Below are 21318 nucleotides of genomic sequence, written 5' to 3'. Positions count from 1 at the left end.
ACTCAGTGGGTCAGGTAGCATCTCAGGAGACAAAGACTAGGCTTGTATTCACTGGAGTTTAGAAGGATGAGCAGGAGATCTTATAGAAACATATAACATTATAAAAGGACTGGACAGGCTAGATGCAGGAAAAATGTTCACAATGTGGGGCGAGTCCAGAACCAGGGGCCACAGTCTTAGAATAAAGGGGAGGTCATTTAAGACTGAGGTGAGAAAAAACTTTTTCGCCCAGAGAGTTGTGAATTTGTGGAATTCCCTGCCACAGAGGGCAGTGGAGGCCAAGTCACTGGATGGATTTAAGAGAGAGTTGGATAGAGCTCTAGGGGCTAGTGGAATCAAGGGATATGGGGAGAAGGCAGGCACGGGTTATTGATTGGGGACGATCAGCCATGATCACAATGAATGGCGGTGCTGGCTTGAAGGGCCGAATGGCCTCTTCCTGCACCTATTTTCAATGTTTCTATGTTTCTATGAGAACCTGGACAAGGACAAAGTGCCTTTCATTTATATTTTCCCTCTCTTTTCCCACCTCTCCTTTATCCTCTCTTTCATTAGCTGCCCAGGGCTTTTAGAACATTCTGCTGCCAGTACCTCTTTTTCCACATCATCCACTACTGGAGGAGGGAACTACAATGTTCTCGTTTGAATTTGACAGATACTATTCTCAAGCAAACCTTCCCTTCACTGGTTCCACCTGCTGGTGGCACTGAATGTCATGACCTCCCCACCCCTCTGACATTTTAATTCAACGCACGAAAGTTATACGTCCCTTAAAATATTCTGCACATAAACTGCTCAATAATATCATGACTGCTCCTCTGCCTTGCCCTCATTACCGCCTGACCTCTACACCTCCTTTGCAAGGAGCAAGGGGGGTGCATCTGTGGAATTCTTTGCCACGGAAGGTTGTGGAGGCCAAGTCAATGAATATTTTTAAGGCGGAGATTGACAGATTCTTGATTAGTGCGTGCGTCAGGGGTTATGGGGAGGAGGCAGGAGAATGGAGTTAGGAGGGAGAGATAGATCAGCCATGATTGAATGGCAGAATAGACTTGATGGGCCGAATGGCCTAATTCTGTTTCGATCACTGTTCCGAACATGAAAGCAAAATACTGCAAATCTGAAATAATTGGGCTGGAAAACCAGCTCTATTTCTCACTTGAGACATGTTACCTGGTGTGCTGAGTACAGATTCCCATTGACACTTGTTTTTAGTTTCACCCTCCATTCTTTCCAGTTTGCTCCTCTCTAGGGTAGTTCCACCTCTGACTAAAACACCATTTTCGCATTTACAGTTTCCCACCCTGATTGCAGCTTGTGGTTGGAATGAGTGATCACAGCCCAAATCAAGCCCCTTCTGATGCAAGGGAGGAGAGCACTTCGTTAAACAACAGCCCCTGTAGCAAACTTCCCACTAATAAAGGTGCTCACCACATAGTCATAGAGTGATACAGTGTGGAAACAGGCCCTTCGGACCAACTTGCCCACACCGGCCAACATGTCCCAGCTACACTAGTCCCACCTGCCTGCACTTGGCCCATATCCCTCTAAACCTGCCCTATCCATATACTTGTCTAACTGTTTCTTAAACGTTGGGATAATCCCAGCCTCAACTATCTCCTCTGGCAGCTTGTTCCACACACCCACTGTAACTGTGTGAAAAAGTTACCCTTCAGATTCCTATTAAACCCTTTCCCCTTCACCTTGAACCTATGTCCTCTGGTCCTCGATTCCCCTACTCTGGGCAAGAGACTCTATGCATCTACCCGATCTATTCCTCTCATGATTTTATACACCTCTATAAGATCACCCCTCATCCTCCTGCGCTCCATGGAATAGAGACCCAGCCTACTCAACTTCTCCCTGTAATAATGGATGGGATTTATATAGCGCCTTTCTAATACTCAAGGCGCTTTACATCGCATTATTCATTCACTCCTCAGTCACACTCGGTGGTGGTAAGCTACTTCTGTAGCCACAGCTGCCCTGGGGCAGACTGACGGAAGCGTGGCTGCCAATCTGCGCCTACGGCCCCTCCGACCACCACCAATCACTCACACACATTCACACACAGGCAAAGGTGGGTGAAGTGTCTTGCCCAAGGACACAACGACAGTATGCACTCCAAGCGGGATTCGAACCGGCTACCTTCCGGTTGCCAGCCGAACACTTAGCCCATTGTTGCCATCTGTAGAAGATTAACATCTCATTTGAATGGTTCGATCCATTCCCAGCTACGTTCGATCGCTACGGTGACTTGTTTTACCACACTGTTACTTGGCCGAACACTTAGCCCATTGTGCCATCTGTCGTCCCTGTACATATCTCAGATCTTCTAGTCCTGGCAACATCCTCGTAAATCTTCTCTGAACCTTTCCAAGCTTGACAATATCTTTCCCTTGCATGAGGCTGGGAATGGGGGAATAGAGGTCTGGGTTGTGGAGGCCATATTCCATATTCCACGTTGTCATATCAAGGGAAATAAATAATATAATGATCATCGCAGTTATTATTTAGACACAATTTTTCGCTACATGATCACATATGGAGATAACCAGCGAGTTGGACAACTAGCCTCCCACTGGGATGCAAAATGATACAGTTATTTTATGACATTATTCTATATTACTTCAAAAACATTATTTGAACAATAACAATTCAAATAATTTGAAAAACTTTTGAAAACTTTCTGAAAGTCTGCCTTAGATTTTAAATATTTTTATCAAGCATATTAAAAATTGCATTTGGTAATCATGTTCCAGCATCAATGATGTCAGTTAATTATACCAGTGTTAAAAGCTAACTGGAGAAATTATTGCCTGTTTTATTATTGTGCTGAATAACTTCCCTAATGATGAATCTAATGCTATCTGATAGTAACAGACTTCGCCTATTCAGTCTTGAGGAAACTGCATATCCACCAGGTGTGGACACAAAATGCTGGAGTAACTCAGCGGGACAGGCAGCATCTCTGGAGAGAAGGAATGGGTGATATTTCGGGTCGAGACCCTTCTTCAGACTGAGATTTAGGGGAAAGGGAGACAAGAGACATAGATGGTGATTTAGAGTGATGTGGAACAAATGAATGAAAGGTATGGATAAAAGTAACGATGATAAAGAAAACAGGCCATTGTCTCCTTCATCCATGTCCATCTTCCACGTCACAAATGTTGACCTCTCTGTCATCGTCCATCCTGAAAAGCACGCAAGCATCCGGCGACAATCAGTGGGAGCCATCACTTGTTGCAATAGATGATGGTAGTAGCAGAATTAGCTCAGGATACTTCCAGTTCCCAGCTCAGCGACGTGGACGCTTCTGCTATGGGGCCATAGGCCATTGTTAGCTGGTTGTTTAAACCAGCATATGCAGTTCCTTCCTACACATGCTGTATCCACCAGGTGTCCTCAGTACACTATGATGTTCCCTTGTAATAATTGGACCATGTACTCGTTATTGTGATTCTTCTTAGTGTGTGATTGTCGTGTCCCCCTTAGATTTCACATGCCATGCAGGAAGGAACTGCAGATGCTGGTTTAAACCGAAGATAGACAAAAAAAGCTGGAGTAACTCAGCGGGTCAAACAGCATCTCTGGAGAACAGGAAAAGGTGACGTTTCAGGTCGAGACCCTTCTTCAGACCTTTCTCAGGGTACATCAGGCATCCTGTCACTAGATATCAGAAAAGATAATATGGCAATTGGCCAATTACAGAAATATCTTTATAAAATTCACTTTTCACATCGAAAGTTAAAAAGTTGAAGCAGAGGAATGGCATATGTTCTGCCATCCGATATGTTTTTGTATTTTGTCCACTTTGCAGCCTCATGTCCATATAGCCAAACAAGAACATTGTTGGCCAAAGACGTACAGGTTTGTAGGTTAATTGGCTTGGTATAATTGTAAATTGTCCCTAGTGTGTGTAGGATAGTGTTAGTGTGCGGAGATCACTGGTCAAAGCATTAATTGGTTAAAGCGAATCCTGTATTACAAGTGACTATGGTTTGAAAATGTTTAAGAAAGAACTGCAGATGCTGGAAAAATCGAAGGTAGACAAAAATGCTGGAGAAACTCAGCGGGTGAGGCAGCATCTATGGAGCGAAGGAATAGGTAACATTTCGGGTCGAGTCCCTTCTTCAGAAGTTTGAAAATATTCATTTGGTTTAAGTGCTTTGAAATATACTGGGAGGGAGATACTATAGAAATGCAAGGCTTTCAAGATTGTAATTTTATTCCATGGTAAACATTGTTGATCGCACTTACAGCTGCCAACTCCACAAGTGGAATCCCATCGAGAGTACCAGAGGTACATTCTGTGTGGTGAGGTTTCCATTCTCAAGGTTTATGAATATACTTTGCATTGTCTGTGCAGGAAGACGGCAAGTGTTTCCACAGTAAGCCAACGGGGCTCATGACATCATGAGCACGCAAATGAAGAGTGCTATGACTTTCTGAGCAGGTGATATCTTTTTTTTTTTTTTTAAAAGCACATTTAGCAGTTTTTAATCTGCTCTGGGTAGGAAAGACCCATGGGGAGTGTGATAGCAAGAGTCTACATGGCACTTCTGTGGCATCAAAGGATATTGAAACTAAAATATAGAAACAAGGAACTGCAGATGCTGGTTTACCAAAGGTTTTTGTGCCATTTACAAAAACTGAAAATAGCTTTACAATGGCCAATGCCCAGCATATCGGGTTAGAAATGGTTTTTCCTGTAAATAATATCACAGGAAGATTTATTATATTATATTTAGATTAGGTTAATTTAGTTTAGTTTAGTTTAGTTTAGTTTAGAGACACAGCATGGAAACAGGCCCTTCGGCCCACCGAGTCTGTGCCGACCAGCGATCCCCGCACACTAACACTATCCTACACACACTAGGGACAATTTGTACATTTTTACTAGGTACAAATTTTACATTTACCAAGCCAATTGCAGTTGCAGCATGGGACCCATACACAAATAAAAACATTTCTTCCATCGAACGTGTCCAAAGACAGGCAGCTCGATTTGTTACTAACACCTATGAGAGAGAAGCGAGTGTCACCAAACTTCTGAATTCTCTGGGGTGGAAGGAACCCTCTCCAAGACAGACAGACGTGAAGCTCACCGTTTGACCTGTTTTTTACAAAATGTTAAATGGTCAGCTCGACATAGACTACAAGACCTACACCAAACCCAAACCAACTAGGAGCAGACGAGGGCATTCGATCCAATTTGTGATCCCAGCTACAAAGACAGATGTGTACAGCAATTCGTTCTTCCCCCGCACAATTAAAGCATGGAATAATCTCCACCCAACTATAGTTACCCAACCAGATGCAACTACATTTAAAGTAGCTCTTTCTTCCCAATAACCCTTTCTGGCTTAAGCCCTCCCTTCACCACCTCCAGTTTAAATTCCATTTGGAATATTTTGGAGGACCAAGAAACCAAGAACCAAGAATTAACCTACACACCTGTACGTCTTTGGAGTGTGGGAGGAAATCGAAGATCTCTGAGAAAACCCACGCAGGTCACGGGGAGAGCGTGCAAACGCCATACGGACAGCACCCTTAATCAGGATCGAACCCGGGTCTCTGGCACTGTAAGGCAGCCAGTCCTGAGCTTGTGTCCCAGATAACAGACACCTTGTTAAGGGAAACATTCACCTCAAATCTGTCCTGCAAGGAATTTTCACAAGTTCACAAGTTATTGGAGTAGAATTAGGCCATTCGGTCCATCGAATCCACTCCGCCATTCAATCATGGCTGTATCTCTGCCTCCTAATCTCATTTTCCTGCCTTCTCCCCATAGCCCTTGACATTCGTTCTAATCAAGAATTTGTCTACCTATGCCTTGAAAATATCCACTGACGTCCTCCACAGCCCTCTGTGGCAGAGTTCCACAGATTAACTACCCTCTGACTAAAGAAGTTCCTCCTCACCTCCTTTCTAAAAGAGCGCCCTTTAATTCTATGTCCTCTGGTCATTGTACAATCAATAGGATTAACTCCTATGCTTTTCTACACAGGACAGTATACAACATACCTGCCAAATCTCACCTTATATGACATACCAGCCATGATTGTATTTTAACAACAAATAATATATGTACATCACCTCACTTTTCATAAAGACACGAACATATTTACTTATAATATACATATAATAAAATGCTGTAACTGGAACTCTTTGTCATCGCACGCACACACACAAACACAAACACTATGTATATATTTCCTGTTTAGTTAACTACTTCTCCTAAAGCAGTCTGGTGTCATAAATTTAACTGACTCATCTATTTAATCTGTATAGAGTATTGACCGAAGATAGACACAAAATGCTGGAGTAACTCAGCGGGTCAGGCAGCATCTCTGGTGAGAAAGAATGGGTGACGTTTCTTCAGACTGACAGTCACGGAAAAAAAGGGAAACGAGAGATATAGACGATGATGTGGAGATATAGAACAAATGAACGAAAGATATGCAAAAAAGTAACAATGATAAGGGAAACAGGCCATTGTTAGCTGTTTGTTGGGTGAGAACAAAAAGCTGGTGTGACTTTGGTGGGGGAGGGAATGTCGGGGATATTTGAAGTTAGAGAAATCAATATTTTACTGCTGTTTCTGCAATGCCTCTGCAGGTAAGCATTTGTTTGTAGGAAGTCCCTATTTGGCCCACAAAGAACCTTAAAATATGTTTCCTGGGTCTACCTAAACTGTGCAATGAACATGGAGAAATAGTGCAATTCAGATTTCCTGCCCAAATGTATCACAAAAAAAGTTGACTGTGTCAAACTAAAACACAGCAATTTGTTTTCCATTTATTAGGCATCATCTCTCTTATGATACAGGTGCAGGATTAAACGTACAATAGTATCACAGTTTTACAAACCACATTTTGGATCACCGTGTGGCATTCTGCAGCTTTACAACACTTGTACAGTTTTGATCAAAAACTGAATGTAACCACACGAAGGGTTTGTGGCAAGAGCCGATGGTAAATATACATTGAACCTCATGCAGCGCCCACATTCACTTCATCAATTATCAATAAAGCCATCTCTTGTGACAAAGACTGACAACCTTGGTAAATGACCGCATATCATTTCCTGTAGTTGTTAACCTGGTTCAGCATTTTGAAGATAGACACAAGTAATAATAATAATAATAAATTTTATTTAATGGGCGCCTTTCAAACATCTCAAGGACACCTTACATAGTATATCGGAATAACATATAATCGGAATATAACAATAAAGACATCACAGAGACACAAATTAAAAACAGGATTCAATCCAAAAACAGAAAATCAAAAACACAGTGTGAAGAGTAACTCTGTGGGACAGATAGAAACATAGAAACATAGAAAATAGGTGCAGGAGTAGGCCATTTGGCCCTTCGAGCCTGCACCGCCATTCAATATGATCATGGCTGATCATCCAACTCAGTATCCCGTACCTGCCTTCTCTCCATACCCCCTGATCCCTTTAGCCACGAGGGCCACATCTAACTCCCTCTTAAATATAGGCAATGAACTGTGGCCTCAACTACCTTCTGTGGCAGAGAATTCCACAGATTCACCACTCTCTGTATGAAAAATGTTTTTCTCATCTCAGTCCTAAAAGATTTCACCCTTATCCTTAAACTGTGACCCCTTGTTCTGGACTTCCCCAACATCGGGAACAATCTTCCTGCATCTAGCCTGTCCAACCCCTTAAGAATTAAGAACCCCTGATCAGAGCCTTATCGACCCTCAGCTCTAATGGGTGTCTGCAGAAGGGTCTTGTCCCGAAACGTCACCCATTTATTTTGTGCCTATCTAGATAGGTTTGTTGAATTCAGTAATTACCGAATCGGAGGGAAATGGATCATAAGTCACTGGAGTAAAAATACCCTAAGGTTAATTTTAAACAAATGAATCTCATGAACTGATATGATCAGATGTGTAAGAAGGAACTGCAGATGCTGGTTTAAACCAAAGATAGACACAAAAATGCTGGAGTAACTCAGCGGGACAGGCAGCATCTCTGGGGAGAAGGAATGGGTGACATTTCGGGTCGGGACCCTTCTTCAGACTGGTTAGGGATAAGGGAAACGAGAGATATAGACGATGATGTAGAGAGATAAAGAACAATGAATGAAAGATATGCAATAAAGTCACAATGATAAAGAAAATGGGCCATTGTTAGCTGTTTGTTGGGTGAGAATGAGAAGCTGGTGCGACTTGGGTGGGGGAGGGATAGAGAGAGAGTGAATGCCGGGGTTACTTGAAGTAGAAATCAATATTTATATCACTATATATATAAGCTGCCCAAGCGGAATATGAGGTGCTGTTCCTCCAATTTGCATTTGGCCTCACTCTGACAATGGAGGAGACCTAGGACAGAAAGATCTGTGTAGGAATGGGAAGGAGAATTAAAGTGTCCAGCAACCGGGAGGTCAGGTAGGTTCAGGTGGGCTGAGCGAAGGTGTTCTGCGAAATGATCGCCCAGTCTACGTCTGATCTCACTGATGTATCAGAGTCCACATCTTGTTATCAGATCATTGGTGCCTGTTAAACACTCTGATTAAAGTCAATGGAAAGGAAAATTGAGAATATGTGAGATAAGCAGTTTAATTGTTTTAGTTTCCTGCTGGTTACTTTCAAGTTTCCCACAGTGTTTATTTATAGTTGAGGCAAATGAGTTATAAGTGCCTTAACCTGAGCTCAAGTTAAAATCATTACTTGAATTTAAAAAAATCAATGGAACATTGCAAGTAAAATCCAATTGATATGAACACCAGTTACATTACAAAACTAATTCTCAGCAAGTAAGATGCATTAGGATCCACTGGTATAATAAGATGCAATCTATTCAGGTAATATCTTTCTTTCAGGTTGTTGAAGTTATTCTGTGTTGGAAGGAGCTGTTTAAATTGAAGATAGACACAAAAAGCCAGAGTAACTCAGACGGTATCTGTGGAGAGAAGGAATGGGTGACGTTTCGGGCCACTAAGCGCTTATGTTTTAATGGAACATATAACTAAGCATAAGGTGTTATATGTGTGTTGCATACAGCAACATCATTAGTGTGACTAAGACAAAGAGAATAATGTGGGTGTAAATTACCAGAAAAACAACAGTTGACACAACTTGTACAAAACCACAAGGGCAGGAATTATCACTTCTGTTCTGCATCTCTCTGATGTTGCACTCATTAGCTTTGATGTTGTTATTCATTGTCCTCGATTCGTTTAGCTAAACAGCATTTGTCCACTCGATTTGAACAGAAAAATGCAACTAATGCTGATGGAAATAAGGGAAACAGAAGAGATTATATTACTTGTGTTTTCCCCCTTTTGAACAAGTTAATGAATGAGATTGGATGCTGACATCTGACAACCATTTCATGGAAAATGGAACAGATCCGATCTTAGTTTTCAGAGGCTTTTTGCCAATTTGTCCTCCCCAACGCAAATGACCTACTTACAACTTTTACACCAAATAAAAACAAGCGTTTGTGGTCAACGATCATTTTTCCTTTTAACCATTTGCAGGCAAGTTGAAAATATTCAACCACTCATTAGTTTTTTTGGCCAGACTATTTTCTATTCTTGCTCCCAACCCTTCTGCTGTTAGCAAAAAGCTAACTGCTGGAGGAACTCATCGAGGAAGGAACTGCAGGTGCTAGTTTATCGATTTTGAATTTTGATTTCTCTAACTTCAAGTAACCCTTTGCTTTCCCTCTCTCGCCATCCCTCCCCATCCTAGTTCTCTGACCACTGACTGTCCTCCTGATTATATTTTATCTTTATATGCCTCGTTGTCACCTTCCCCTGGCCAACAAAGATCTATTCTACATTCTCCTTGGGCTTTAACCCCTTTGATATCTTCTTTTCACACCTTACCCTTCCATATCTCTGTGTCTCCCTCTCCCCTGACTCAGTTTGAAGAAGGGTCTCGACCCGAAACATCACCCATTCCTACTATCCATAGATGCTGCCTGTCCCACTGAGTTACTCCAGCATTTTGTGCCTGACTTGTTGAGTTCCTGCTATAGTTTTTCACTCCAAATTACAGTATCTGTGGTCTCTTGGGTCTCCTCTGCTGAAACATCAATTGGTGGGCCATGAATTATTCAGCTATTAATTGATGCTGTATAAGTTACAGAACAATAGGATGGTATCATCAAAATCCATCACTTCTTTGCCAAATTATTAATCCTTAAAAGTTTCTCACAAGTTTGGTACTGATGTAAACTGGATCACATTGCATTTTAGAAGCTGCAATTGAATTATTCGTAAGTAAATGGTGCAAAAGTTCAAAATCTGAAATAAAAACGTGACAATAAACTAAACAAAGTTGCCTGTTCAAAAGGGACTGCAGATGCTGGAATATCGAAGGTACACAAAATTGCTGGGGAAACTCAGCGGGTGCAGCAGCATCTATGGAGCGAAGGAAATAGGCGACGTTTCGGGCCGAAACCCTTCTTCAGACTGATGGGGGGTGGGGGGGGGGGAGAAAGAAGGAAAAGGGGAGGAGGAGGAGGAGCCCGAGGGCGGGCGGATGGGAGGGTGGGAGGAGACAGCTAGAGGGTTAAGGAAGGGGAGGAGACAGCAAGGGCTAGCAAAATTGGGAGAATTCAATGTTAATGCCATACGGACGCAAGGTCCCCAGACGGAATATGAGGTGCTGTTCCTCCAATTTCCGCTGTTGCTCACTCTGGCAATGGAGGAGACCCAGGACAGAGAGGTCGGATTGGGAATGGGAGGGGGAGTTGAAGTGCTGAGCCACCAGGAGTTCAGGTAGGTTATTGCGGACTGAGCGGAGGTGTTCGGCGAAACGATTGCCCAACCTCCGCTTAGTCTCCCCGAAGTAAATCAGCTGACATCTAGAGCAGCGGATGCAGTAGATGAGGTTGGAGGAGATACAGGTGAACCTTTGTCGCACCTGGAACGACTGCTTGGGTCCTTGAATGGTGTCGAGGGGGGAGGTGAAGGGACAGGTGTTGCATTTCTTGCAGTTGCAACGGAAAGTGCCCGGGGAGGGGGTGGTGCGGGAGGGAAGGGAAGAATTGACGAGGGAGTTGCGGAGGGAGCGGTCTTTGCGGAAGGCAGACATGGGGGGAGATGGGAAGATGTGGCAAAGTTGCCTGTCTGAAGGCAAAGGAGATCGCAGATGTCCTAGCCGTCCCAACCTATACCCTCAGGTCCTGGCTAAGTCCTCATAGGACATGTTTTTTTTAAAGAAATAGCAGCTTTGGGTATTCCATGAATATTGCTTTGTTTAAATTTGAATTTTCATGGATTTCAATTGACATTTAGGATGAGTAAATAGAGATTAGATTGAATCAAAATGCATGGAAATCACTAAAAAAAAAAAGTGACTGGGTGATCAAAGCATTGTAATTTTGAAATAAGAATTTTCACTGGAATTTTGGATGAGAGGGAATCTTATAGAAACATATAAAATAATTAAGGGATTGGTCACGCTAGAGGCAGGAAACGTGTTCCCGATGTTGGGGGAGTCCAGAACCAGGAGCCACAGTTTAAGAATAAGGGGCAGGCCATTTAGAACTGAGATGAGGAAAACATTTTCGCAAAGAGAGTTGTGAATTTGTGGAATTCTCGGCCTCAGAAGGCAGTGGAGGCCGATTCGCTGGATGCATTCAAAAGAGAGTTAGAGCCCTTAGGACTAGCGGAATCAAGGGGTATTGGGGAGAAGGCAGGAACGGGGTACTAATTGTGGGTGATCAGCCATGATTACATTGAATGGCGGCGCTGGCTTGAAGGGCTGAATGGCCTACTCCTACACCCATTGTCTATGTATCTATGAGTATATATTTTTAAAAACTTCATAAAATTGCCCAAGTTTTTATTGATTGCAAGCTAAGGTAAATGTAAGGATGGATTGGGTAGTACCATGGACACAGAATACAAGCAAATGCTGGCTTGCAAACTGAGGATGGCTTAATAAAATTTTAGTGAATGAATAATGGCCCCATTAGAATGATGCAAATATCTGAAGCATTATTTGATGGCAGCATCTCAGGAAAGAGATAAGTAGAGTTATTGCTTTAGTTAATGTAATGGGTACTGATTGGGGATGATCAGCCATGATCACATTGAATGGCGGTGCTGGCTTGAAGGGCCGAATGGCCTACTCCTGCACCTATTGTCTATTGTAAAGCTGAACTACTATCTACCTCGTTGAAGATCTCCAGACCTTCTTTGATTGGACTTTGCTGGCTTTACCTTGCACTAAATGTTATTCCCTTATCATGTATCTGTACACTGTAAATGGCTCGATTGTAATCATGTATTGTCTTTCCGCTGACTGGTTAGCACGCAACAAAGGCTTTTCACTGTACCTCGGTACACGTGACAATAAACTAAACTAAACTGAAACCATGGTAATGAGTCACACATATTATAAATCTGTGAGGTTGCAGGTTCAATCCTCCCAGTAACAAAAGGCAGCATAACTGCATTAGAACGAAAACCAGTCAGTGTTTTAAACCTTCTTTAAAATGTCACGAGGCCAGAATGTTTCTCCTGCAGAAGGAATGAGCTTAGAACTGATCTCATCTAAATCTGAATCTAAGTCTGAAGAAGGGTCTCGACCCGAAACGTCGCCTATTCCATCGCTCCATAGATGCTGCCTCACCCGCTGAGTTTGTCTAGCTTTTTTGTCTATCTTCTAAATCTGATATACTCTTTCTGGAATTAAGTTTAAAGAGGCTTGTTTCACAAGGGTATGGGGGAAACTAATCCAACGTGTCAGACCATTCAGGACATGAGAGAGAGAAGTGGAAAGAATAGGCGAGAGATATTCTAAAATTAGCATAAGAACAGTAAAAGTAGAGATATTATACCATTATAATTTGCACAGAATTGTGCATTTAAGTTTAGTTTAGATACAGCGTGGAAATAGGCCCTTTGGCCACTGAGTCCACACCAACCAGCGATCTCCACAATAGACAATAGGTGCAGGAGTAGGCCATTCGGCCCTACGAGCCAGCACCGCCATTCAATGTGATCATGGCTGATCATCCCCAATCAGTACCCCGTTCCTGCCTTCTCCCCATATCCCCTGACTCCGCTATTTTTAAGAGCCCTATCTAGCTCTCTCTTGAAAGCATCCAGAGAACCGGCCTCCACCACCTTCTGAGGCAGAGAATTCCACAGACTCACCACTCACCACGAGAAAAAGTGTTTCCTCGTCTCCGTTCTAAATGGCTTACCCCTTATTCTTAAACTGTGTGTGGCCCCTGGTTCTGGACTCCCCCAACATCGGGAACATGTTTCCTGCCTCCAGTGTGTCCAAGCCCTTAACAAACTTGTATGTTTCAATGAGGGACAATTCACATGGTACAATTTAATAATAATAATAATGGATGGGATTTATATAGCGCCTTTCTAATACTCAAGGCGCTTTACATCGCATTATTCATTCACTCCTCAGTCACACTCGGTGGTGGTAAGCTACTTCTGTAGCCACAGCTGCCCTGGGGCAGACTGACGGAAGCGTGGCTGCCAATCCTGCGCCTACGGCCCCTCCGACCATCACCAATCACTCACACACATTCACACACAGGCAAAGGTGGGTGAAGTGTCTTGCCCAAGGACACAACGACAGTATGCACTCCAAGCGGGATTCGAACCGGCTACCTTCCAGTCGCCAGCCGAACACTTAGCCCATTGTGCCATCTGTCGTCCACAAGCCAATTAACCTGCAAACCTGAATGTCTTTGGCGTGTGAGGAAACCGAAGATCTCGGAGAACCCCACGTGGTCACGGGGACAATGTACAAACTCCGCGCAGGCAAGCATTGTAATCGGGATCGGACCCGGGTCCCTGGCGCTGTGACCCCAATATAGGAAAATATAATAGCACACAATCGAATTTAGCAAATGTTTTTATAAATATCATAAATATTCCAAAAAGATGAATATTTTGTAAATAAAATTATATTTATCTCATAATCACAAGCAAAACATTAGTGCAAATAAATTACATTCAAATGAAAATATTCCATTAACTTTTCTGTAAAGGTGAAGTGATAGCATCATTCCAATGGAAATAGGTAAAAACTACATGACAACGCAGTGATTTAAACAGTGATCCTCACAACGTTTCATAAGTACATGAGGACTGCGTGGAGCTCCAGTCACCAGCTCTCTTTTTAATTCTTTTTAATTAGCACATCAGGAGAGTTACAAAGTTGAAACCCTCTTCACAGGGAGAGGAGAGACACAAAATGCTGGAGTAACTCAGACTCCTACACATGCACAGAGAGATGAATGACACCATCATGACAAGAGTATCCCTGGCAACCCAGATTATTCCAGAGCACCAAAGATGCTCCTTTGAAGTATGTAGGAAGGAACAGCAGATGCTGGTTTAAACCGAAGGTAGACACAAAATGCTGGAGTAACCCAGCGGGACCGGCAGTAACTCTGGAGAGAAGGGATGGGCGATGTTTCGGGTCAAATCTGAAGATGGTTCTCGACCCGAAACGTCATCTATTCCTTTTCTCCAGAGATGCTGCCTGTCCCGTTGAGTTACTCCAGCATTCTGTGCCTATCCCCTCTGGGGTAGCCCCCACCCTACATCAGTCTGAAGAAGGGTTTCGGCCCGAAACGTTGCCTATTTCCTTCGCTCCATAGATGCTGCTGCACTCGCTGAGTTTCTCCAGCATTCTGTGTCTATCCCCTCTGAAGTATTGGTGTACTCAGCTCTTATGAGTGTCATCAACTCTTATGTTCACAATTCTATTTAGGTATTGTTATTTTATTAAGGGAATAACCAAGTAAGCTGCTGACAGACTATTACAATCAGTGCTGGATTGGGGCCACAAACAGAAGGCAGATGAAAGCTTGTCCACCAATTTCCTTTCATCTTAAACTTAGACCATCATGAGCTTTCTTATGAGGAGGCTGCTTGTATGCACTAATTCACTGCTGTAGGATACTGTGCTGTTATCTTTCCTTTTCTTCCTAATAGTGAAACAGACTCAAGGAACGGCACTTCACCAAACCGTGCAATACAATATTTATGTTAAATATTTCACCTCTTCAGAAAAGAGGCTTAGTTAAAGAATCCCACATTGGGAATATTGTGATCTGAACATCAGACAACAAGGACATTTAACATGTCCAGTCACCCCATTCTTGCTGATTGAAACATTGTACCTCAGGGACCGAATGCTAATGTATAAATAGTGTAGTGAGACATAAACAAACGCCCTTTGTCCCAAACAAATGAATCAACCAAGCACATAGTAGGAGGGGAACTGCGTAACAATAAATAACTCGCACCAGTAGCATGGCCAGTCCTTGTACACTACACAAATTGTCCTTCCAGGATATATGAGGCTTGTTAAAGTGCTGCCAGTGTGCAGATGGGAGAGATTCTAATTTTCTATCAGGAATGCTCCAAAATATATGTGTTCATGATCCAGGCTGATGTACTTCTGCTCCAGTCCGTGGATTCTAACTTGAAGCCAGCTCTTGGCTGTGATGTGGACTAGTGTGCTGGACTGATCGAACGCATCCTCTGCTTCCGACAGCATCTTCACCTCCATGCTCAGAATGGGGGCACATTCGTTAGTCCCGGTGCAACGGGAGAGTTCCAACTTGATGGGTGCACTCTTGTGGCATTGGTTAGCCACAGAGCATATCACTTTCAGCTTGGCATATACGTAGTACATCCCACCCCTCGTGCTGTGTAGCTCCTGGTTGTCGAAACGGAAGCCAGAACCCAGGTAACTATTTCCCAGTCCATTGGTGGCAGCCCATGTAACTGTTCGGTTGTAATCTACAGACAGAAATGAGACAGTCATTAAATTAAGTGCATTTAGATACATAGAGTGATACAACATGCAAACAGGCCCTTCTGCCCAACTTGCCCACACCGACCAACATGTCCCAGATACACTAGTCCCACCTGCCAGCATCTGGTCCATCACCCTCCAAACCTGTCCTATCTATGTACCTGTCCAATTGTTTTATAAATGTTGGGATAGTCCCTGCCTCAACTACCTCCTCTGGCACCACCCTTTGTGTGAACTACCTCATATTACCTCCATCTCTCAATGTTATGAACCAGCGTGTGAAAGTTGTGTGACAAGTTCATGAAACACACTTGCCCCTAAACTGGTTATAAGTGATAGGAGCAGAATTAGGCCATTCGGCCCATCAAGTCCACTCCACCATTCAATCTTGACTGATCTATCTCTCCCTCCTAACCCCATTCTCCTGCCTTCTCCCCGTAACCTCTGACACCCGCACTAATCAAGAATCTATCTCTCTCTGCCTTTAAAAAAATCCACTGACTTGGCCTCCACAGCCTTCTGCAGCAATGAAATCCACAGATTCACCACCCTCTGACTAAAGAAACTCCTCCTCATCCCCTTCCTAAAGAAACGTCCTTTAATTCTGAGGCTGTGACCTCTGGTCCTAGACTCTCCCATTTGTGGAAACATTCTCTCCACATCCAATCTATCCAGGCCTTTAAAGTGCGTAATGAATGACATTGTCAGAAGCTCTGATGCCAAGTATTTGGCTAATCAATGGTGCAGTGAAACTAATGGAGATAAAACTGGGGAAAAGCCTTGAATGATCCCCAGCTCAGTTTGTTTGGCAAACTGTGCCTATGTTATTGATTGTAATCATGCATTGTCTTTCCGCTGACTGGTTAGCACACAACAAAAGATTTCCCCTGTACCTCGGTACACGTGACAATAAACTAAACCGAACAGATGAAAGTTTTCCGCTCTCTGTACCATCAAGATGGTCTCTCTCTGAATTTTCTCCTTACACTTTTTGACAAGAGAACTTTGTGGATAATTCTAGATCTACTTACCGATTTGTGCCAACAGATGTGCAGCATACTGCAAAATAAACAAAAAGACAATGGAATTAGATATTGGTATTGCAGGAATTGCTATGTAAGTTCATCACATTCTATGCCTAAATATTCTATTCCATTTCATGACTGTGTATACATCTCCCCTATACATCTCCAGTTCATATCTCTGTGTACACATATCACAGTTTGTTCATATCTCTGTGTAAACGTGTGTATGCTTGTCTCAGTATATCTGTGAGCTCCTCTCTCTGAGTGTCCATGTTAAACTGTGCCAGGAAAATGAAGAATCCTCTAACATTCAGCCCAATTGCCCAACTAAATAAAAATAGACACAAAAAGTTGGAGTAACTCAGCACAACCAGAGGGCAGTGCTGATCTGACAATAGACAATAGACAATAGGTGCAGGAGTAGGCCATTCAGCCCTTCGAGCCAGCACCGCCATTCAATGTGATCATGGCTGATCATCCCCAATCAGTACCCCGTTCCTGCCTTCTCCCCATATTCCCTGACTCTGCTATCTTAGCTATTCCCTGAGCCCTATCTAGCTCTCTCTTGAAAGCATCCAGAGAACCTGCCTCCACCGCCCTCTGAGGCAGAGAATTCCCTCGGACTATCCTTGATCGGACTTTACTGGCTTTACCTTGCACTAAACATTATCCCCTTATCATGTAAATGTATTGATTGCAATCATGTATAGTCTTTCTGCTGACTGGATAGCATGCAACAAAAAGCTTTTCACTGTACCTCGGTACACGTGGTATGCCACTTTATTTAAATGAATGAATACATTTATTGGCCAAGTATTCACATACAAGGAATTTGCCTTGGTGCTCCGCCCACAAATGACAACAGCATACAGTTAGGAATGACACATAAAACATTAAACATTAATATTAAAACATTATTGATTAAACATGTGAATTAAATAAAATTTGAGATACAGTGAAATTCACAAGTATCACTGTACATAGACACTGAGAAACGTATCAGATAAGCATCAAACTAAACTGACTGAATAACGACAGAGGTGACAATTCTTACTTTGGCTCTGACGACTCTGGACTCTGCAGACATCCCGGGATAGATAATGAAGCAAAAGGCACAGAGAAGGCCGGCGATTGTGACAAAGAGCAGAAGGACAGAGGCAAGGACTGCCAAGAGGAGGCGGCGTTGGCACTTGGTCTGGTTCTCTCCTTGGGGCTGCTGAGACTCACATTTGCTGTGAGTCTGTGTGACAGTCACCTCTTTCAAATCCTCCTGTCCCATTACTCCAAGCTCCTTGGCCGCTGCGCTGCTATCCGTTCTCTCTCCCTCCCTGTCTCGGACACTATGTGTGCTCTAACTCTGCTTGGTCCACTTTATGCTCCCTGTGTCGGGGAAGTTTCCGTGATGCCAGAGCCCGTGAGCCGGACTTCCCCAGAGCCCAGAAGCCGCTACTCTCAGAGAAGTCTTTAGGATTCACCCGACACTGCGAGCAGAGGAAGGAAGCGTGGGCGGGGGAAAGGGGCATGTCAGTGGAACCGAGACCGAGCGAGAGTTGTAGAAGGGAGAGGAGAGTTGAGAGCTGGAAGGGGAAAGAAAACATCTTCAAACCCCAAGAGCGTGGAAATTTAATCGGCTATAAAAAGGAACCGAGAGATATCCGCACGCCGGCAATCGAATGAAAGGAAATCAACGTGCACCAAGTTGACACACAGTGAAAGCACAGAAAGAGAGAGACAGAAAACACAAGTCATAAAAAACAAAAACAATCATAAAAAACAATTATTGGCATATGTCCCAGATAGAACAATGACATTCTTCCTTGCAGCAGCACAACAGAATATGTAAACATGGTACACTGTAAATATAATACACTAGAGAGGAAAGTATACACAGACATACACACACACAAACACACACACATACACACACACATACACACACAAACACACACAAACACACACAGATACACACACACATACACACACAAACACACACATACAAACACACACATATACACACACACACACAAAATACATACACACACACACACACACACACAAACTCACACAATACACATACACACAAACACACACATACAAACACGCACACACGCATACACGTACACATAAAAGACAAACAAACAATAATGTTTGCACTAGGGCTACTCCTGCACCCATTGTCTATTGTCTAATAATAACAATAATAGTCTATGTAGTTCACAGCTTATTTGAGGTTGTAGTGTTTAATAGCCTGATGGCTGCAGGGAAAACGCTGTTCCTGAACCTGGACATTACAGTTTTCAGGCTCCTGTACCTTCTTATCGATGGCAGGGGTGAAACGAGTGTGTCAGCGTCCTAAGATTGATGGGTGGATGTGTGATGGGGAATTGTTGAGCGAGAGGCAATAAAGGGAAAAAAATCAATGCAAAAACATGTAGACTAGTGAAGATCTAGACACAAATAAATTCAGATGCTGGTTTACAGCGAAAGGGCTGGAGTAACTCAGCGGGTCAGACAGCATCTCTCTGGAGAACAGGCATAGGTGAGAACCCCTCTTCGATCAGAATCCGAGCCGATTCTTCACCGATTGAATGCATGAGACTGAACTGGGTTTCTGGAAATGAGAAAATCCCTGATCGCCTTACAGAAAGGAGATCCAGGAAGTCCCAGAGGAAGAGTTACTTGTTTTTAAATCCAAATTAGAATGTCACATTTTGAATTTTGGTTTTACTTTGAAGGTTTAAGTCTCGTGAAGTCGTTTCATTGATATTTCAGATTGAAACTGCCGTTGCTTTCGTTGCGTGCTGGCAAAACATGATCACAATCAGTTTGTTATTCAAGAAGGAACTGCAGATGCTGGAAAATCGAAGGTAGACAAAAATGCTGGAGAAACTCAGCGGGTGCGGCAGCATCTATGATTACAATCAGGTCATTCAGGAAGCAAGCAGGTCAAGCAGGAAACATGTTCCCGATGTAGGGGGAGTCCAGAACCAGGGGGGCCACAGTTTAAGAATAAGGAGTAAGCCATTTAGAACGGAGACGAGGAAACACTTTTTTCTCACAGAGAGTGGTGAGTCTGTGGAACTCTCTGCCTCAGAGGGCGGTGGAGGCAGGTTCTCGGGATGCTTTCAAGAGAGAGCTAGATAGGGCTCTTAAAAATAACGCAGTCAGGGGATATGGGGAGAAGGCAGGAACGGGGTACTGATTGTGGATGATCAGCCATGATCACATTGAATGGCGGTGCTGGCCCGAAGGGTCGAATGGCCTACTCCTGCACCTGCTGTCTATTCACAGTCACTAACACTGGTAAAGGAATAACGTTTAGTGCAAGGTAAAGCCAGCAAACCCCGATCAAGGACAGTAGGTTAAATCATGGTAGGCAGGCCCAGAAAGGTAGAATACACATGTCTAGAATCCACAGGGAGGTGAGAGGTTGGCGTGCTAGTAGAAGCATGAGGTGGTGGCGGAGAGTTTCTCTTCAGTTGGAATCAGTTAGTGGTATGCTACAAGGATCCATGCTGAGTTTAGTGTAGAAATACCGATACCACCGGGTCCGCACCAACCAGCAATCCCCACTAACACTATCCTACACACATTAGGGACAATTTATAATTATAGCAAGCCAATTAACCTGCACACCTGCAAGTTTGCAGGTTAATTGACTTTGGTATAATTGTAAATTGTAACCTGCACGTCTTTGGAGTGTGAAAGGAAACCAATGCGGTCAAAGGTACAAACTCTGTACAGACAAGCAGCCGTGGTCAGGGTCGAACCCGTGTCTCCGGCGCTGTAAGTACTATAAAACAACAACTACCGCTGCGCCACCGTGCCGCCCCTCGTCAACGTTTGTCTCAAATCTATTAATGATCTGGAAGAGAACATTGGTGCACGATGCGATGAGAAACTTTGCACATGACACTAACATTGGACAGTGAAGGAGGCTATTTAAGGTCACAACAGGATCTAGATGAAGCGGGCCGAGGAATGGCTGTTGCAATTTAATTCACACAAGTGCGAGGTGGTGTATTTTGTGACGTTAAACTTGTCCAGGACATTACACAGTGAATGTCAGGGCCCTGGGGAATTCTACTGAACAGTCAGTGTCCAGTGTGTAAAATACAACGTTCCCTGCAAGTGGCGACTTCTGTGTCTATCTGTCGTGTAAACCAGCATCTGCTGTTGTTTCTGCCACCTGCAGTTCCTTCCTACACAAATAGGCCAATAGACAAAAATCTGAGAATTGTTGACCCATAAACAGGCATGATTGGACCCATGCCGTTAGAAGTATTATGTTAGTAACACTATGAAAATGAAAGGGAAGACCGACATTTGGGAAGTACCTATGTTCCAAAACGGATTCCTAAAACACAACCGTTTTTCATAAGTTTAAATGTATTTTTAGACAATGTTATTACTGTAAGTATATTTACAGTGGACATATAGAAGGTACATGTTATACACTAGACATGTGCAATAGGTAAATGGTATGGTCAGATGCATGG

At 43.3% G+C, this 21318-nt stretch overlaps 1 protein-coding gene across 1 annotated transcript; it reads right to left on the bottom strand.

Moving 5' to 3' along the window:
• Positions 1–15115: 15115 nt before the first annotated feature.
• LOC116991841 lies at positions 15116–18098 on the bottom strand. The gene is made up of 3 exons (XM_033050817.1): positions 17874–18098; positions 16826–16853; positions 15116–15778 (listed from the first exon to the last, which is right to left on the bottom strand). Exons 1-3 carry the CDS (start codon positions 18096–18098, stop codon positions 15375–15377), a joined length of 657 nt encoding a protein of 218 aa, XP_032906708.1. The 3' UTR covers positions 15116–15374.
• Between the last annotated feature and the right edge of the window lie 3220 nt (positions 18099–21318).

Source organism: Amblyraja radiata, chromosome 35 (genome assembly GCF_010909765.2).
Source record: "Amblyraja radiata isolate CabotCenter1 chromosome 35, sAmbRad1.1.pri, whole genome shotgun sequence".
Lineage (NCBI taxonomy): Eukaryota > Metazoa > Chordata > Chondrichthyes > Rajiformes > Rajidae > Amblyraja > Amblyraja radiata.
The sequence above is the reverse complement of the archived record's forward strand: the minus strand, read 5'-3'. Positions and strand labels throughout refer to the sequence as shown.

What these genes read in the sequence shown, in the direction of transcription:
- LOC116991841 (XM_033050817.1), bottom strand. Translation starts at nt 18,098, where the DNA reads ATGGGACAGGAGGATTTGAAAGAGGTGACTGTCACACAGACTCACAGC. An exon ending in CCAGAGTCGTCAGAGCCAAA is followed by an intron (nt 16,854 to 17,873) that starts GTAAGAATTGTC and finishes TTTATTTTGCAG; the next exon opens with TATGCTGCACATCTGTTGGC. An exon ending in ACATCTGTTGGCACAAATCG is followed by an intron (nt 15,779 to 16,825) that starts GTAAGTAGATCT and finishes TTCTGTCTGTAG; the next exon opens with ATTACAACCGAACAGTTACA.